Consider the following 13,988-nt stretch of genomic DNA (forward strand, 5'->3'; position numbering starts at 1 on the left):
TGGATTTGAGTGCTGGATCCTGGGATTTTGTAGTCCTTGGGAGTTGAGGCTGACACATCATGGCAAGGATTAAACCTCAAGCTCTGCTACATCAAAGCAAGAAGAAGAAGGGTCCAAGTCGTATCGGTGCCACTACAGTTATTTTATACAGCTTAATTATAGTTGTGATGGTGTTTTTCCTGTTTTCTACGTACAGACATTGGACTCAGGTTTGTTGGAATCTTCTTTGATGAATTAATACTTGGTTATTTTGATAAAGTGGGATTCAGAGGGACTAGCATGACACCTTGTATCTTGTTAACCAAATTTAATTTTTAGTTTGATTATTATTTCATATGTTTTGAATCTTGTGGGTTTGGTGAAAGACCTGTGTCGGTTTTCTTGGAATGATTTCTGAATTCTAAATTTAGCAACAACCTATGTATTTAATAAGTGATAAAAAGAATTTTAATTTAATCTTGGACCTGGTGCTTTCAAATATTTCAGGTCTGTTGCAGTGGTATCTACATTTGTTTAGTATCAAAATAGAACCACAGAAAATCCAACAATTGAATTGATGTTTCTTCACCCAATTACCCAGTTGTTGTGGCGGCTTTGGTTGCTGAAGCAGAGCTTGCAGAAAAACACTGAACAACTCCAAGAGGGTGTTGTGGAAAGTGGTGTTGTTGTGAACCCAACTAAGCCCAAGAAATGCAAAGCTGCATTGCCTCTAAAAAGTGACAGAGTATGTGTAAACTCATTCCTTATTTCCCTTTCTCTTGAATTGTGGACACATTAGTGATTTAATTTATTGTGTTTCTTTGATTTTCCAATTTATTTTAATTGTGATTGTAAAATTTTTAGTTTCAAGAATCTTATACTTGAGTTGGGATAGATCGTGCTAATTGAGATCTACTTTAATTGGTATTTATTTTGTTTTTCGTGGATTGTGGATGTGTGTAGTGAATTACATATTGAATTTTGTTTGATTTCTGTTTATTTTGCAATTTTAGTTATAGGAAACCAATATGAGAGATTGAAACCATGTATTGTGGGTGTATTATAGTCATTTATTTACTTGTTTTTGCTTGAGTTTTATCTTAATGATGACTTATGCACTTCAATCCCTTAGAATCCTCCATTGTAGCATCTGAAAAAGACTGAATGTCATATTTTTGTTTCTTCATTTCTTCGTCTGTTGATTATCTACAAACTTTGTTGTTAGAATTTCCCATCTTTACCTTCACCTACTCCACTACACACTCCACTTCACCTACCTCCACTTCACCACACACTCCACTTCACCTAACCCACTATCACCTCCACTACACCTTCACCTAACCCACTATCACCTCCACTACACCTACTACCACATTTTCTTCTATATATAGATTGTATAGGAATTGTAATTAATCAATCTTGTAATACATCAAGCTTGTAACAATCAATAAATCAATAATACTTGAATTTTAACAAATATATATCAATCAATAATACATACAATTTATTCTCTCTCTCTTTCTCTATACATTATTTCTTACATGGTATCAGAGCTGGTTTAAAACCTAGTATTTTCGCTTCCCCGGCGGGCGGCAACCTCACCTTAGCCGCCCGCCGGACCTCAACCTATTCCGCTAATAAAATCAACAAAGATTTGTGCAACTGTAGTCATGTGTGAGGCTGATGGAGAAGAATTCTTCACCTCATATGACGAGACAGTCTGGAACTGGAAACACTGCAACATTCTGCTCTGGAATTCTGCAGCAGCTAGATTATAGCTTGGTTGAGTGCCAAGCTTTGGTTCTTCCACCCACTCTTGAACTTGCCCAGCAAAGTGTGAAGGTTCATGCTTGTGTTGGAGGGACTAGTGTGCGCGAAGATCAGCGCATTCTCTCCAGTGGGGTTCATGTTGTTGTTGGTACTCCTGGTCGTGTGTTTGACATGTTGCGGAGACAATCACTTCGCCCTGTTTGCATCAAAATGTTTGTCTTGGATGAAGCTGATGAAATGCTGTCACGAGGTTTTTAAAAATCAGATCTATGATATTTTCCAGTTGCTGCCACCCAAAATCCAGGTTGGGGTGTTCTCTGCCACAATGCCACCAGAGGCTCTTGAAATCACCAGGAAATTCATGAATAAGCCTGGAAAGAGAAAAAGCTCATGCTAGGATTTGCGAAGTGATTCGCTGCAGGAATTTTGGCTTTGGATGAAACCCTTACCATACTCCACTCATTCTCTCCAACTGTTCTAACTTTTTATTTTTATTATTATTATTATTATATCAAATAATCAATGCACTCATGTTCCCCACTAACAGTGTCCACTTTTGACCCAAACCATTTTCAATCCATCATTTCTCCTTCACCTTTTGCACCCCACTCACCGACTCTCTCTCCACTTTATCACATGGGTTTGTCCCTCTCTCTCCTCCATTTGATTTCAAAAATCACTTATTTTTATTTATTTTTTTCCAAATCACTTTTCCTCTTTTTTAAATACCCCACTTTATTTTGAAACAATCGCACTGATGTTTTTCATATAATCCATCTATAAATATTTTTTATCTATTTTCTTTCTCCCTTGTTTTCTTTCATTTTATTTTTATTTTTTCAACAAAACACTCCCAAAACAAAAACAAAAAAAAAAAAAAAACAACATTTTACAAACTTGTCATTTCTTCATGCCGGGGATCAACCCCGATCAGCATTTTACACCATAAAAAAAAAATAAAATAAAAATAAAATAAAAATAAAAAAACACAAAACAAAACAAAACACAACCAACACAAATCGGAACAGTGGAATTTTTCTTCTCGCCTATTCCGCCGGTCTCTTCTTCTTGCCTCCGTCTTGGACAGCCCTTGCCGGTGTTGCCTCCGTGTTTCCTTGTCCACCGAGCATGTTCACTCCCCCATACTCCTCCACTGCAGCATATGGTGGACCTCCAAAACGGAACATCACGGTGGCCTTCCGCTTCAGCTCCTTGTTTTCCGTCTTTAGCACGCTTATCTCTGCTCGCGCATCTTTATACATGCGTTGGAGCAGAGCCAGCTGGGAGTTTAACTGTTGCACTTCATTTGTCCTGCTCTGCAGCCGGTGCGACAAGTTTGTGACCGCCGTCATGGTTTCCACACATGACTTCAGAGTATACTGATTGGCCTCAATATCAGTTTGCACCGCCATTTTTTGCTCCACCGACCGCATCGGAAAGTTCAACGGAGCAAACTCCGGGGCGCTTGGTTGAGTTTCCAGTGCCACCGCACCAGTTCTCTCTCTTGTTGACTCGTTGAGGTCGGGAAAGAGGGTGAGCAGCCCGCGGGAAGACGAAGCCATTTTTCTGGGCTACAAAATGTTCCACAGTTTCTCTCTCCAAAGAGGCAGAGTTTTTCAGAGAAGGGTTGGTTTCAGAGGTTTCAGAATGGTATGCCTCAGCCTCAGCCTTCGTCTTGGTTAAATAGCCAAGGCAGCCACGCGCATCGCGCGCCTCTTGCCACCAGCCGACAAACGGGCACGCAAGCCAAGGCACCCACGTGCCTCGCCATCATGTCCGGCACACCTTTTGATGAATTGGGCACGCCTTTTGATGGCACGCCTTTTGACAAAATTGGGCACACCTTTTGAGGGTGCAACTTTTTCAAGGGTCCGACAAGACTCTGTAAACTGTCCCGACATAGATTCCGGTTAGTTTCTACAAGGGTCCGACAAGACTCTGTAAACTGTCCCGACATTGATTCCGGTTAGTTTCTACAAGGGTCCAGCAAGACTCCGTAAACTGTCACAACAACTGTCACAACATTGTCTACTACAACGGTCCGACATGACCCCATAAACTGTCTTCTACAACGGTCCGACATGACCCCATAAACTGTCTTCTACATCGGTCTGACACCGCCATCCAGTGTCCTCTACAACGTTATGACACCCCCATACAGTGTCCTCTACAACGTTATGACACCACCATACAGTGTCCTCTACAACGTTATGACACCACCATCCAGTGTCTTCACCAATGGTCTGACACGACCATACAGTGTCTCCTATCCTCTTTTATTTTTATGTATTTTCTTGTTTTGTTACTCTCTCCAAACTCAAGTTGGTTAGTTTCTCTCCTCCTTGAGTTTGCGGGGGGCTGTTAGAATTTCCCATCTTTACCTTCACCTACTCCACTACACACTCCACTTCACCTACCTCCACTTCACCACACACTCCACTTCACCTAACCCACTATCACCTCCACTACACCTTCACCTAACCCACTATCACCTCCACTACACCTACTACCACATTTTCTTCTATATATAGATTGTATAGGAATTGTAATTAATCAATCTTGTAATACATCAAGCTTGTAACAATCAATAAATCAATAATACTTGAATTTTAACAAATATATATCAATCAATAATACATACAATTTATTCTCTCTCTCTTTCTCTATACATTATTTCTTACATGGTATCAGAGCTGGTTTAAAACCTAGTATTTTCGCTTCCCCGGCGGGCGGCAACCTCACCTTAGCCGCCCGCCGGACCTCAACCTATTCCGCTAATAAAATCAACAAAGATTTGTGCAACTGTAGTCATGTGTGAGGCTGATGGAGAAGAATTCTTCACCTCATATGACGAGACAGTCTGGAACTGGAAACACTGCAACATTCTGCTCTGGAATTCTGCAGCAGCTAGATTATAGCTTGGTTGAGTGCCAAGCTTTGGTTCTTCCACCCACTCTTGAACTTGCCCAGCAAAGTGTGAAGGTTCATGCTTGTGTTGGAGGGACTAGTGTGCGCGAAGATCAGCGCATTCTCTCCAGTGGGGTTCATGTTGTTGTTGGTACTCCTGGTCGTGTGTTTGACATGTTGCGGAGACAATCACTTCGCCCTGTTTGCATCAAAATGTTTGTCTTGGATGAAGCTGATGAAATGCTGTCACGAGGTTTTTAAAAATCAGATCTATGATATTTTCCAGTTGCTGCCACCCAAAATCCAGGTTGGGGTGTTCTCTGCCACAATGCCACCAGAGGCTCTTGAAATCACCAGGAAATTCATGAATAAGCCTGGAAAGAGAAAAAGCTCATGCTAGGATTTGCGAAGTGATTCGCTGCAGGAATTTTGGCTTTGGATGAAACCCTTACCATACTCCACTCATTCTCTCCAACTGTTCTAACTTTTTATTTTTATTATTATTATTATTATATCAAATAATCAATGCACTCATGTTCCCCACTAACAGTGTCCACTTTTGACCCAAACCATTTTCAATCCATCATTTCTCCTTCACCTTTTGCACCCCACTCACCGACTCTCTCTCCACTTTATCACATGGGTTTGTCCCTCTCTCTCCTCCATTTGATTTCAAAAATCACTTATTTTTATTTATTTTTTTCCAAATCACTTTTCCTCTTTTTTAAATACCCCACTTTATTTTGAAACAATCGCACTGATGTTTTTCATATAATCCATCTATAAATATTTTTTATCTATTTTCTTTCTCCCTTGTTTTCTTTCATTTTATTTTTATTTTTTCAACAAAACACTCCCAAAACAAAAAAAAAAAAAAAAAAAAACAACATTTTACAAACTTGTCATTTCTTCATGCCGGGGATCAACCCCGATCAGCATTTTACACCATAAAAAAAAATAAAATAAAAATAAAAAAACACAAAACAAAACAAAACACAACCAACACAAATCGGAACAGTGGAATTTTTCTTCTCGCCTATTCCGCCGGTCTCTTCTTCTTGCCTCCGTCTTGGACAGCCCTTGCCGGTGTTGCCTCCGTGTTTCCTTGTCCACCGAGCACGTTCACTCCCCCATACTCCTCCACTGCAGCATATGGTGGACCTCCAAAACGGAACATCACGGTGGCCTTCCGCTTCAGCTCCTTGTTTTCCGTCTTTAGCACGCTTATCTCTGCTCGCGCATCTTTATACATGCGTTGGAGCAGAGCCAGCTGGGAGTTTAACTGTTGCACTTCATTTGTCCTGCTCTGCAGCCGGTGCGACAAGTTTGTGACCGCCGTCATGGTTTCCACACATGACTTCAGAGTATACTGATTGGCCTCAATATCAGTTTGCACCGCCATTTTTTGCTCCACCGACCGCATCGGAAAGTTCAACGGAGCAAACTCCGGGGCGCTTGGTTGAGTTTCCAGTGCCACCGCACCAGTTCTCTCTCTTGTTGACTCGTTGAGGTCGGGAAAGAGGGTGAGCAGCCCGCGGGAAGACGAAGCCATTTTTCTGGGCTACAAAATGTTCCACAGTTTCTCTCTCCAAAGAGGCAGAGTTTTTCAGAGAAGGGTTGGTTTCAGAGGTTTCAGAATGGTATGCCTCAGCCTCAGCCTTCGTCTTGGTTAAATAGCCAAGGCAGCCACGCGCATCGCGCGCCTCTTGCCACCAGCCGACAAACGGGCACGCAAGCCAAGGCGCCCACGTGCCTCGCCATCATGTCCGGCACACCTTTTGATGAATTGGGCACGCCTTTTGATGGCACGCCTTTTGACAAAATTGGGCACACCTTTTGAGGGTGCAACTTTTTCAAGGGTCCGACAAGACTCTGTAAACTGTCCCGACATAGATTCCGGTTAGTTTCTACAAGGGTCCGACAAGACTCTGTAAACTGTCCCGACATTGATTCCGGTTAGTTTCTACAAGGGTCCAGCAAGACTCCGTAAACTGTCACAACAACTGTCACAACATTGTCTACTACAACGGTCCGACATGACCCCATAAACTGTCTTCTACAACGGTCCGACATGACCCCATAAACTGTCTTCTACATCGGTCTGACACCGCCATCCAGTGTCCTCTACAACGTTATGACACCCCCATACAGTGTCCTCTACAACGTTATGACACCACCATACAGTGTCCTCTACAACGTTATGACACCACCATCCAGTGTCTTCACCAATGGTCTGACACGACCATACAGTGTCTCCTATCCTCTTTTATTTTTATGTATTTTCTTGTTTTGTTACTCTCTCCAAACTCAAGTTGGTTAGTTTCTCTCCTCCTTGAGTTTGCGGGGGGCTGTTAGAATTTCCCATCTTTACCTTCACCTACTCCACTACACACTCCACTTCACCTACCTCCACTTCACCACACACTCCACTTCACCTAACCCACTATCACCTCCACTACACCTTCACCTAACCCACTATCACCTCCACTACACCTACTACCACATTTTCTTCTATATATAGATTGTATAGGAATTGTAATTAATCAATCTTGTAATACATCAAGCTTGTAACAATCAATAAATCAATAATACTTGAATTTTAACAAATATATATCAATCAATAATACATACAATTTATTCTCTCTCTCTTTCTCTATACATTATTTCTTACATGGTATCAGAGCTGGTTTAAAACCTAGTATTTTCGCTTCCCCGGCGGGCGGCAACCTCACCTTAGCCGCCCGCCGGACCTCAACCTATTCCGCTAATAAAATCAACAAAGATTTGTGCAACTGTAGTCATGTGTGAGGCTGATGGAGAAGAATTCTTCACCTCATATGACGAGACAGTCTGGAACTGGAAACACTGCAACATTCTGCTCTGGAATTCTGCAGCAGCTAGATTATAGCTTGGTTGAGTGCCAAGCTTTGGTTCTTCCACCCACTCTTGAACTTGCCCAGCAAAGTGTGAAGGTTCATGCTTGTGTTGGAGGGACTAGTGTGCGCGAAGATCAGCGCATTCTCTCCAGTGGGGTTCATGTTGTTGTTGGTACTCCTGGTCGTGTGTTTGACATGTTGCGGAGACAATCACTTCGCCCTGTTTGCATCAAAATGTTTGTCTTGGATGAAGCTGATGAAATGCTGTCACGAGGTTTTTAAAAATCAGATCTATGATATTTTCCAGTTGCTGCCACCCAAAATCCAGGTTGGGGTGTTCTCTGCCACAATGCCACCAGAGGCTCTTGAAATCACCAGGAAATTCATGAATAAGCCTGGAAAGAGAAAAAGCTCATGCTAGGATTTGCGAAGTGATTCGCTGCAGGAATTTTGGCTTTGGATGAAACCCTTACCATACTCCACTCATTCTCTCCAACTGTTCTAACTTTTTATTTTTATTATTATTATTATTATATCAAATAATCAATGCACTCATGTTCCCCACTAACAGTGTCCACTTTTGACCCAAACCATTTTCAATCCATCATTTCTCCTTCACCTTTTGCACCCCACTCACCGACTCTCTCTCCACTTTATCACATGGGTTTGTCCCTCTCTCTCCTCCATTTGATTTCAAAAATCACTTATTTTTATTTATTTTTTTCCAAATCACTTTTCCTCTTTTTTAAATACCCCACTTTATTTTGAAACAATCGCACTGATGTTTTTCATATAATCCATCTATAAATATTTTTTATCTATTTTCTTTCTCCCTTGTTTTCTTTCATTTTATTTTTATTTTTTCAACAAAACACTCCCAAAACAAAAACAAAAAAAAAAAAAAAACAACATTTTACAAACTTGTCATTTCTTCATGCCGGGGATCAACCCCGATCAGCATTTTACACCATAAAAAAAAAATAAAATAAAAATAAAATAAAAATAAAAAAACACAAAACAAAACAAAACACAACCAACACAAATCGGAACAGTGGAATTTTTCTTCTCGCCTATTCCGCCGGTCTCTTCTTCTTGCCTCCGTCTTGGACAGCCCTTGCCGGTGTTGCCTCCGTGTTTCCTTGTCCACCGAGCACGTTCACTCCCCCATACTCCTCCACTGCAGCATATGGTGGACCTCCAAAACGGAACATCACGGTGGCCTTCCGCTTCAGCTCCTTGTTTTCCGTCTTTAGCACGCTTATCTCTGCTCGCGCATCTTTATACATGCGTTGGAGCAGAGCCAGCTGGGAGTTTAACTGTTGCACTTCATTTGTCCTGCTCTGCAGCCGGTGCGACAAGTTTGTGACCGCCGTCATGGTTTCCACACATGACTTCAGAGTATACTGATTGGCCTCAATATCAGTTTGCACCGCCATTTTTTGCTCCACCGACCGCATCGGAAAGTTCAACGGAGCAAACTCCGGGGCGCTTGGTTGAGTTTCCAGTGCCACCGCACCAGTTCTCTCTCTTGTTGACTCGTTGAGGTCGGGAAAGAGGGTGAGCAGCCCGCGGGAAGACGAAGCCATTTTTCTGGGCTACAAAATGTTCCACAGTTTCTCTCTCCAAAGAGGCAGAGTTTTTCAGAGAAGGGTTGGTTTCAGAGGTTTCAGAATGGTATGCCTCAGCCTCAGCCTTCGTCTTGGTTAAATAGCCAAGGCAGCCACGCGCATCGCGCGCCTCTTGCCACCAGCCGACAAACGGGCACGCAAGCCAAGGCGCCCACGTGCCTCGCCATCATGTCCGGCACACCTTTTGATGAATTGGGCACGCCTTTTGATGGCACGCCTTTTGACAAAATTGGGCACACCTTTTGAGGGTGCAACTTTTTCAAGGGTCCGACAAGACTCTGTAAACTGTCCCGACATAGATTCCGGTTAGTTTCTACAAGGGTCCGACAAGACTCTGTAAACTGTCCCGACATTGATTCCGGTTAGTTTCTACAAGGGTCCAGCAAGACTCCGTAAACTGTCACAACAACTGTCACAACATTGTCTACTACAACGGTCCGACATGACCCCATAAACTGTCTTCTACAACGGTCCGACATGACCCCATAAACTGTCTTCTACATCGGTCTGACACCGCCATCCAGTGTCCTCTACAACGTTATGACACCCCCATACAGTGTCCTCTACAACGTTATGACACCACCATACAGTGTCCTCTACAACGTTATGACACCACCATCCAGTGTCTTCACCAATGGTCTGACACGACCATACAGTGTCTCCTATCCTCTTTTATTTTTATGTATTTTCTTGTTTTGTTACTCTCTCCAAACTCAAGTTGGTTAGTTTCTCTCCTCCTTGAGTTTGCGGGGGGCTGTTAGAATTTCCCATCTTTACCTTCACCTACTCCACTACACACTCCACTTCACCTACCTCCACTTCACCACACACTCCACTTCACCTAACCCACTATCACCTCCACTACACCTTCACCTAACCCACTATCACCTCCACTACACCTACTACCACATTTTCTTCTATATATAGATTGTATAGGAATTGTAATTAATCAATCTTGTAATACATCAAGCTTGTAACAATCAATAAATCAATAATACTTGAATTTTAACAAATATATATCAATCAATAATACATACAATTTATTCTCTCTCTCTTTCTCTATACATTATTTCTTACATGGTATCAGAGCTGGTTTAAAACCTAGTATTTTCGCTTCCCCGACGGGCGGCAACCTCACCTTAGCCGCCCGCCGGACCTCAACCTATTCCGCTAATAAAATCAACAAAGATTTGTGCAACTGTAGTCATGTGTGAGGCTGATGGAGAAGAATTCTTCACCTCATATGACGAGACAGTCTGGAACTGGAAACACTGCAACATTCTGCTCTGGAATTCTGCAGCAGCTAGATTATAGCTTGGTTGAGTGCCAAGCTTTGGTTCTTCCACCCACTCTTGAACTTGCCCAGCAAAGTGTGAAGGTTCATGCTTGTGTTGGAGGGACTAGTGTGCGCGAAGATCAGCGCATTCTCTCCAGTGGGGTTCATGTTGTTGTTGGTACTCCTGGTCGTGTGTTTGACATGTTGCGGAGACAATCACTTCGCCCTGTTTGCATCAAAATGTTTGTCTTGGATGAAGCTGATGAAATGCTGTCACGAGGTTTTTAAAAATCAGATCTATGATATTTTCCAGTTGCTGCCACCCAAAATCCAGGTTGGGGTGTTCTCTGCCACAATGCCACCAGAGGCTCTTGAAATCACCAGGAAATTCATGAATAATCCTGGAAAGAGAAAAAGCTCATGCTAGGATTTGCGAAGTGATTCGCTGCAGGAATTTTGGCTTTGGATGAAACCCTTACCATACTCCACTCATTCTCTCCAACTGTTCTAACTTTTTATTTTTATTATTATTATTATTATATCAAATAATCAATGCACTCATGTTCCCCACTAACAGTGTCCACTTTTGACCCAAACCATTTTCAATCCATCATTTCTCCTTCACCTTTTGCACCCCACTCACCGACTCTCTCTCCACTTTATCACATGGGTTTGTCCCTCTCTCTCCTCCATTTGATTTCAAAAATCACTTATTTTTATTTATTTTTTTCCAAATCACTTTTCCTCTTTTTTAAATACCCCACTTTATTTTGAAACAATCGCACTGATGTTTTTCATATAATCCATCTATAAATATTTTTTATCTATTTTCTTTCTCCCTTGTTTTCTTTCATTTTATTTTTATTTTTTCAACAAAACACTCCCAAAACAAAAACAAAAAAAAAAAAAAAACAACATTTTACAAACTTGTCATTTCTTCATGCCGGGGATCAACCCCGATCAGCATTTTACACCATAAAAAAAAAATAAAATAAAAATAAAATAAAAATAAAAAAACACAAAACAAAACAAAACACAACCAACACAAATCGGAACAGTGGAATTTTTCTTCTCGCCTATTCCGCCGGTCTCTTCTTCTTGCCTCCGTCTTGGACAGCCCTTGCCGGTGTTGCCTCCGTGTTTCCTTGTCCACCGAGCACGTTCACTCCCCCATACTCCTCCACTGCAGCATATGGTGGACCTCCAAAACGGAACATCACGGTGGCCTTCCGCTTCAGCTCCTTGTTTTCCGTCTTTAGCACGCTTATCTCTGCTCGCGCATCTTTATACATGCGTTGGAGCAGAGCCAGCTGGGAGTTTAACTGTTGCACTTCATTTGTCCTGCTCTGCAGCCGGTGCGACAAGTTTGTGACCGCCGTCATGGTTTCCACACATGACTTCAGAGTATACTGATTGGCCTCAATATCAGTTTGCACCGCCATTTTTTGCTCCACCGACCGCATCGGAAAGTTCAACGGAGCAAACTCCGGGGCGCTTGGTTGAGTTTCCAGTGCCACCGCACCAGTTCTCTCTCTTGTTGACTCGTTGAGGTCGGGAAAGAGGGTGAGCAGCCCGCGGGAAGACGAAGCCATTTTTCTGGGCTACAAAATGTTCCACAGTTTCTCTCTCCAAAGAGGCAGAGTTTTTCAGAGAAGGGTTGGTTTCAGAGGTTTCAGAATGGTATGCCTCAGCCTCAGCCTTCGTCTTGGTTAAATAGCCAAGGCAGCCACGCGCATCGCGCGCCTCTTGCCACCAGCCGACAAACGGGCACGCAAGCCAAGGCGCCCACGTGCCTCGCCATCATGTCCGGCACACCTTTTGATGAATTGGGCACGCCTTTTGATGGCACGCCTTTTGACAAAATTGGGCACACCTTTTGAGGGTGCAACTTTTTCAAGGGTCCGACAAGACTCTGTAAACTGTCCCGACATAGATTCCGGTTAGTTTCTACAAGGGTCCGACAAGACTCTGTAAACTGTCCCGACATTGATTCCGGTTAGTTTCTACAAGGGTCCAGCAAGACTCCGTAAACTGTCACAACAACTGTCACAACATTGTCTACTACAACGGTCCGACATGACCCCATAAACTGTCTTCTACAACGGTCCGACATGACCCCATAAACTGTCTTCTACATCGGTCTGACACCGCCATCCAGTGTCCTCTACAACGTTATGACACCACCATACAGTGTCCTCTACAACGTTATGACACCACCATCCAGTGTCTTCACCAATGGTCTGACACGACCATACAGTGTCTCCTATCCTCTTTTATTTTTATGTATTTTCTTGTTTTGTTACTCTCTCCAAACTCAAGTTGGTTAGTTTCTCTCCTCCTTGAGTTTGCGGGGGGCTGTTAGAATTTCCCATCTTTACCTTCACCTACTCCACTACACACTCCACTTCACCTACCTCCACTTCACCTAACCCACTATCACCTCCACTACACCTTCACCTAACCCACTATCACCTCCACTACACCTACTACCACATTTTCTTCTATATATAGATTGTATAGGAATTGTAATTAATCAATCTTGTAATACATCAAGCTTGTAACAATCAATAAATCAATAATACTTGAATTTTAACAAATATATATCAATCAATAATACATACAATTTATTCTCTCTCTCTTTCTCTATACATTATTTCTTACATTTGTCATAGTTCATGCTCATTTGAGAAGAATGCCTTTTATATAAACTGATCTCGAATATTAACAATAATTCTGCAATTTTCTCTGAATTCTCAAATTATTCAAAATGATTAAAAGACCTCGTGGTCATTGCCGTTGGCAGGCTTGAAAGGGCAAATGGGGTCAGGGCATGTGGGAAGTCACTCCAGAAATGGAGGCTTTGAAATTGGCCCCTTGTGCAATGGCAGCACAGGATGAGAAATCTGATGTCCCCAACAACATCTGCCAGCAGGTGAAGAAATTAGGGCAGAACCCGGGCTGCCTTTGTGCTGTTATGCTTTCTGACACTGCCAGGTTTCTTTCAAATCTGTAAGTTTCGTTCAGACACCTGATTTCCACTCTAGTGAGTCTTCTTTGATTCCCTTCTTTTATGGATAAATAGTCATGGTTTTATGGATACATAGTCATGGTTTTGGTTTAGGCATATCCAATGTAACCATGCTCAATAGAACTAGTAAACTATGTTTTCTAATTGTTTTGGTTAATCAGAGGACCTATGTTCAAAAATACAGAAAACCCAGAGAGCGCGCGCGCGTGTTTTTATTTTTTATTTTTAAAAGCAGGTTTTGGGAATGTGGGTCCTCTTGAATTTTGCTTTCTCTTCCCCCGTGTCCATGTTTTGTTTTGCACTTATTTGAGCTCGGCTACTTTAACTTGTGTACCTTTGAAGATGTAGCAGTGTGTATACCATTAATTAATCTTCATATTCTTTCTTAATGTTTTGCTTTTCCCTTCTAACATTTTTTCTCTTTACCCAATCAAATCTCTAAATATCTTTCTTTTTGCCATAAGCGGATTCGGCGTGCCTTGCAAGTCCTACATTGTGTTGAGGTTAGATCTTTTGCTTGGTTT

General features: G+C 42.2%; 1 protein-coding gene across 10 annotated transcripts in view; it reads left to right on the plus strand.

The window, feature by feature from the left end:
• The window catches only part of LOC114256870 (uridine nucleosidase 1), a 240,550-nt gene that overhangs the window by 12,309 nt on the left and 214,253 nt on the right, over positions 1-13,988 (plus strand). For 4 of the 10 annotated variants that reach the window (XM_082907407.1, XM_082907405.1, XM_082907406.1 and 1 more), the window contains 2 exons: positions 581-724; positions 13,240-13,967. In XM_082907407.1, the coding sequence (XP_082763533.1) occupies positions 581-724; positions 13,240-13,245 (150 nt within the window). In that variant the 3' untranslated portion in view covers positions 13,246-13,967. Of the gene's footprint in view, positions 1-33; positions 210-486; positions 725-13,239; positions 13,968-13,988 lie in introns of all 10 variants that reach the window. The other 6 variants (XM_082907399.1, XM_082907400.1, XM_082907401.1 and 3 more) reach the window with 5 other exon arrangements.

The sequence above is a fragment of the Camellia sinensis genome, chromosome 2 (assembly GCF_055761805.1).
Source record: "Camellia sinensis isolate YWXY chromosome 2, ASM5576180v1, whole genome shotgun sequence".
In the NCBI taxonomy this organism is placed as follows: Eukaryota; Viridiplantae; Streptophyta; class Magnoliopsida; order Ericales; family Theaceae; genus Camellia; species Camellia sinensis.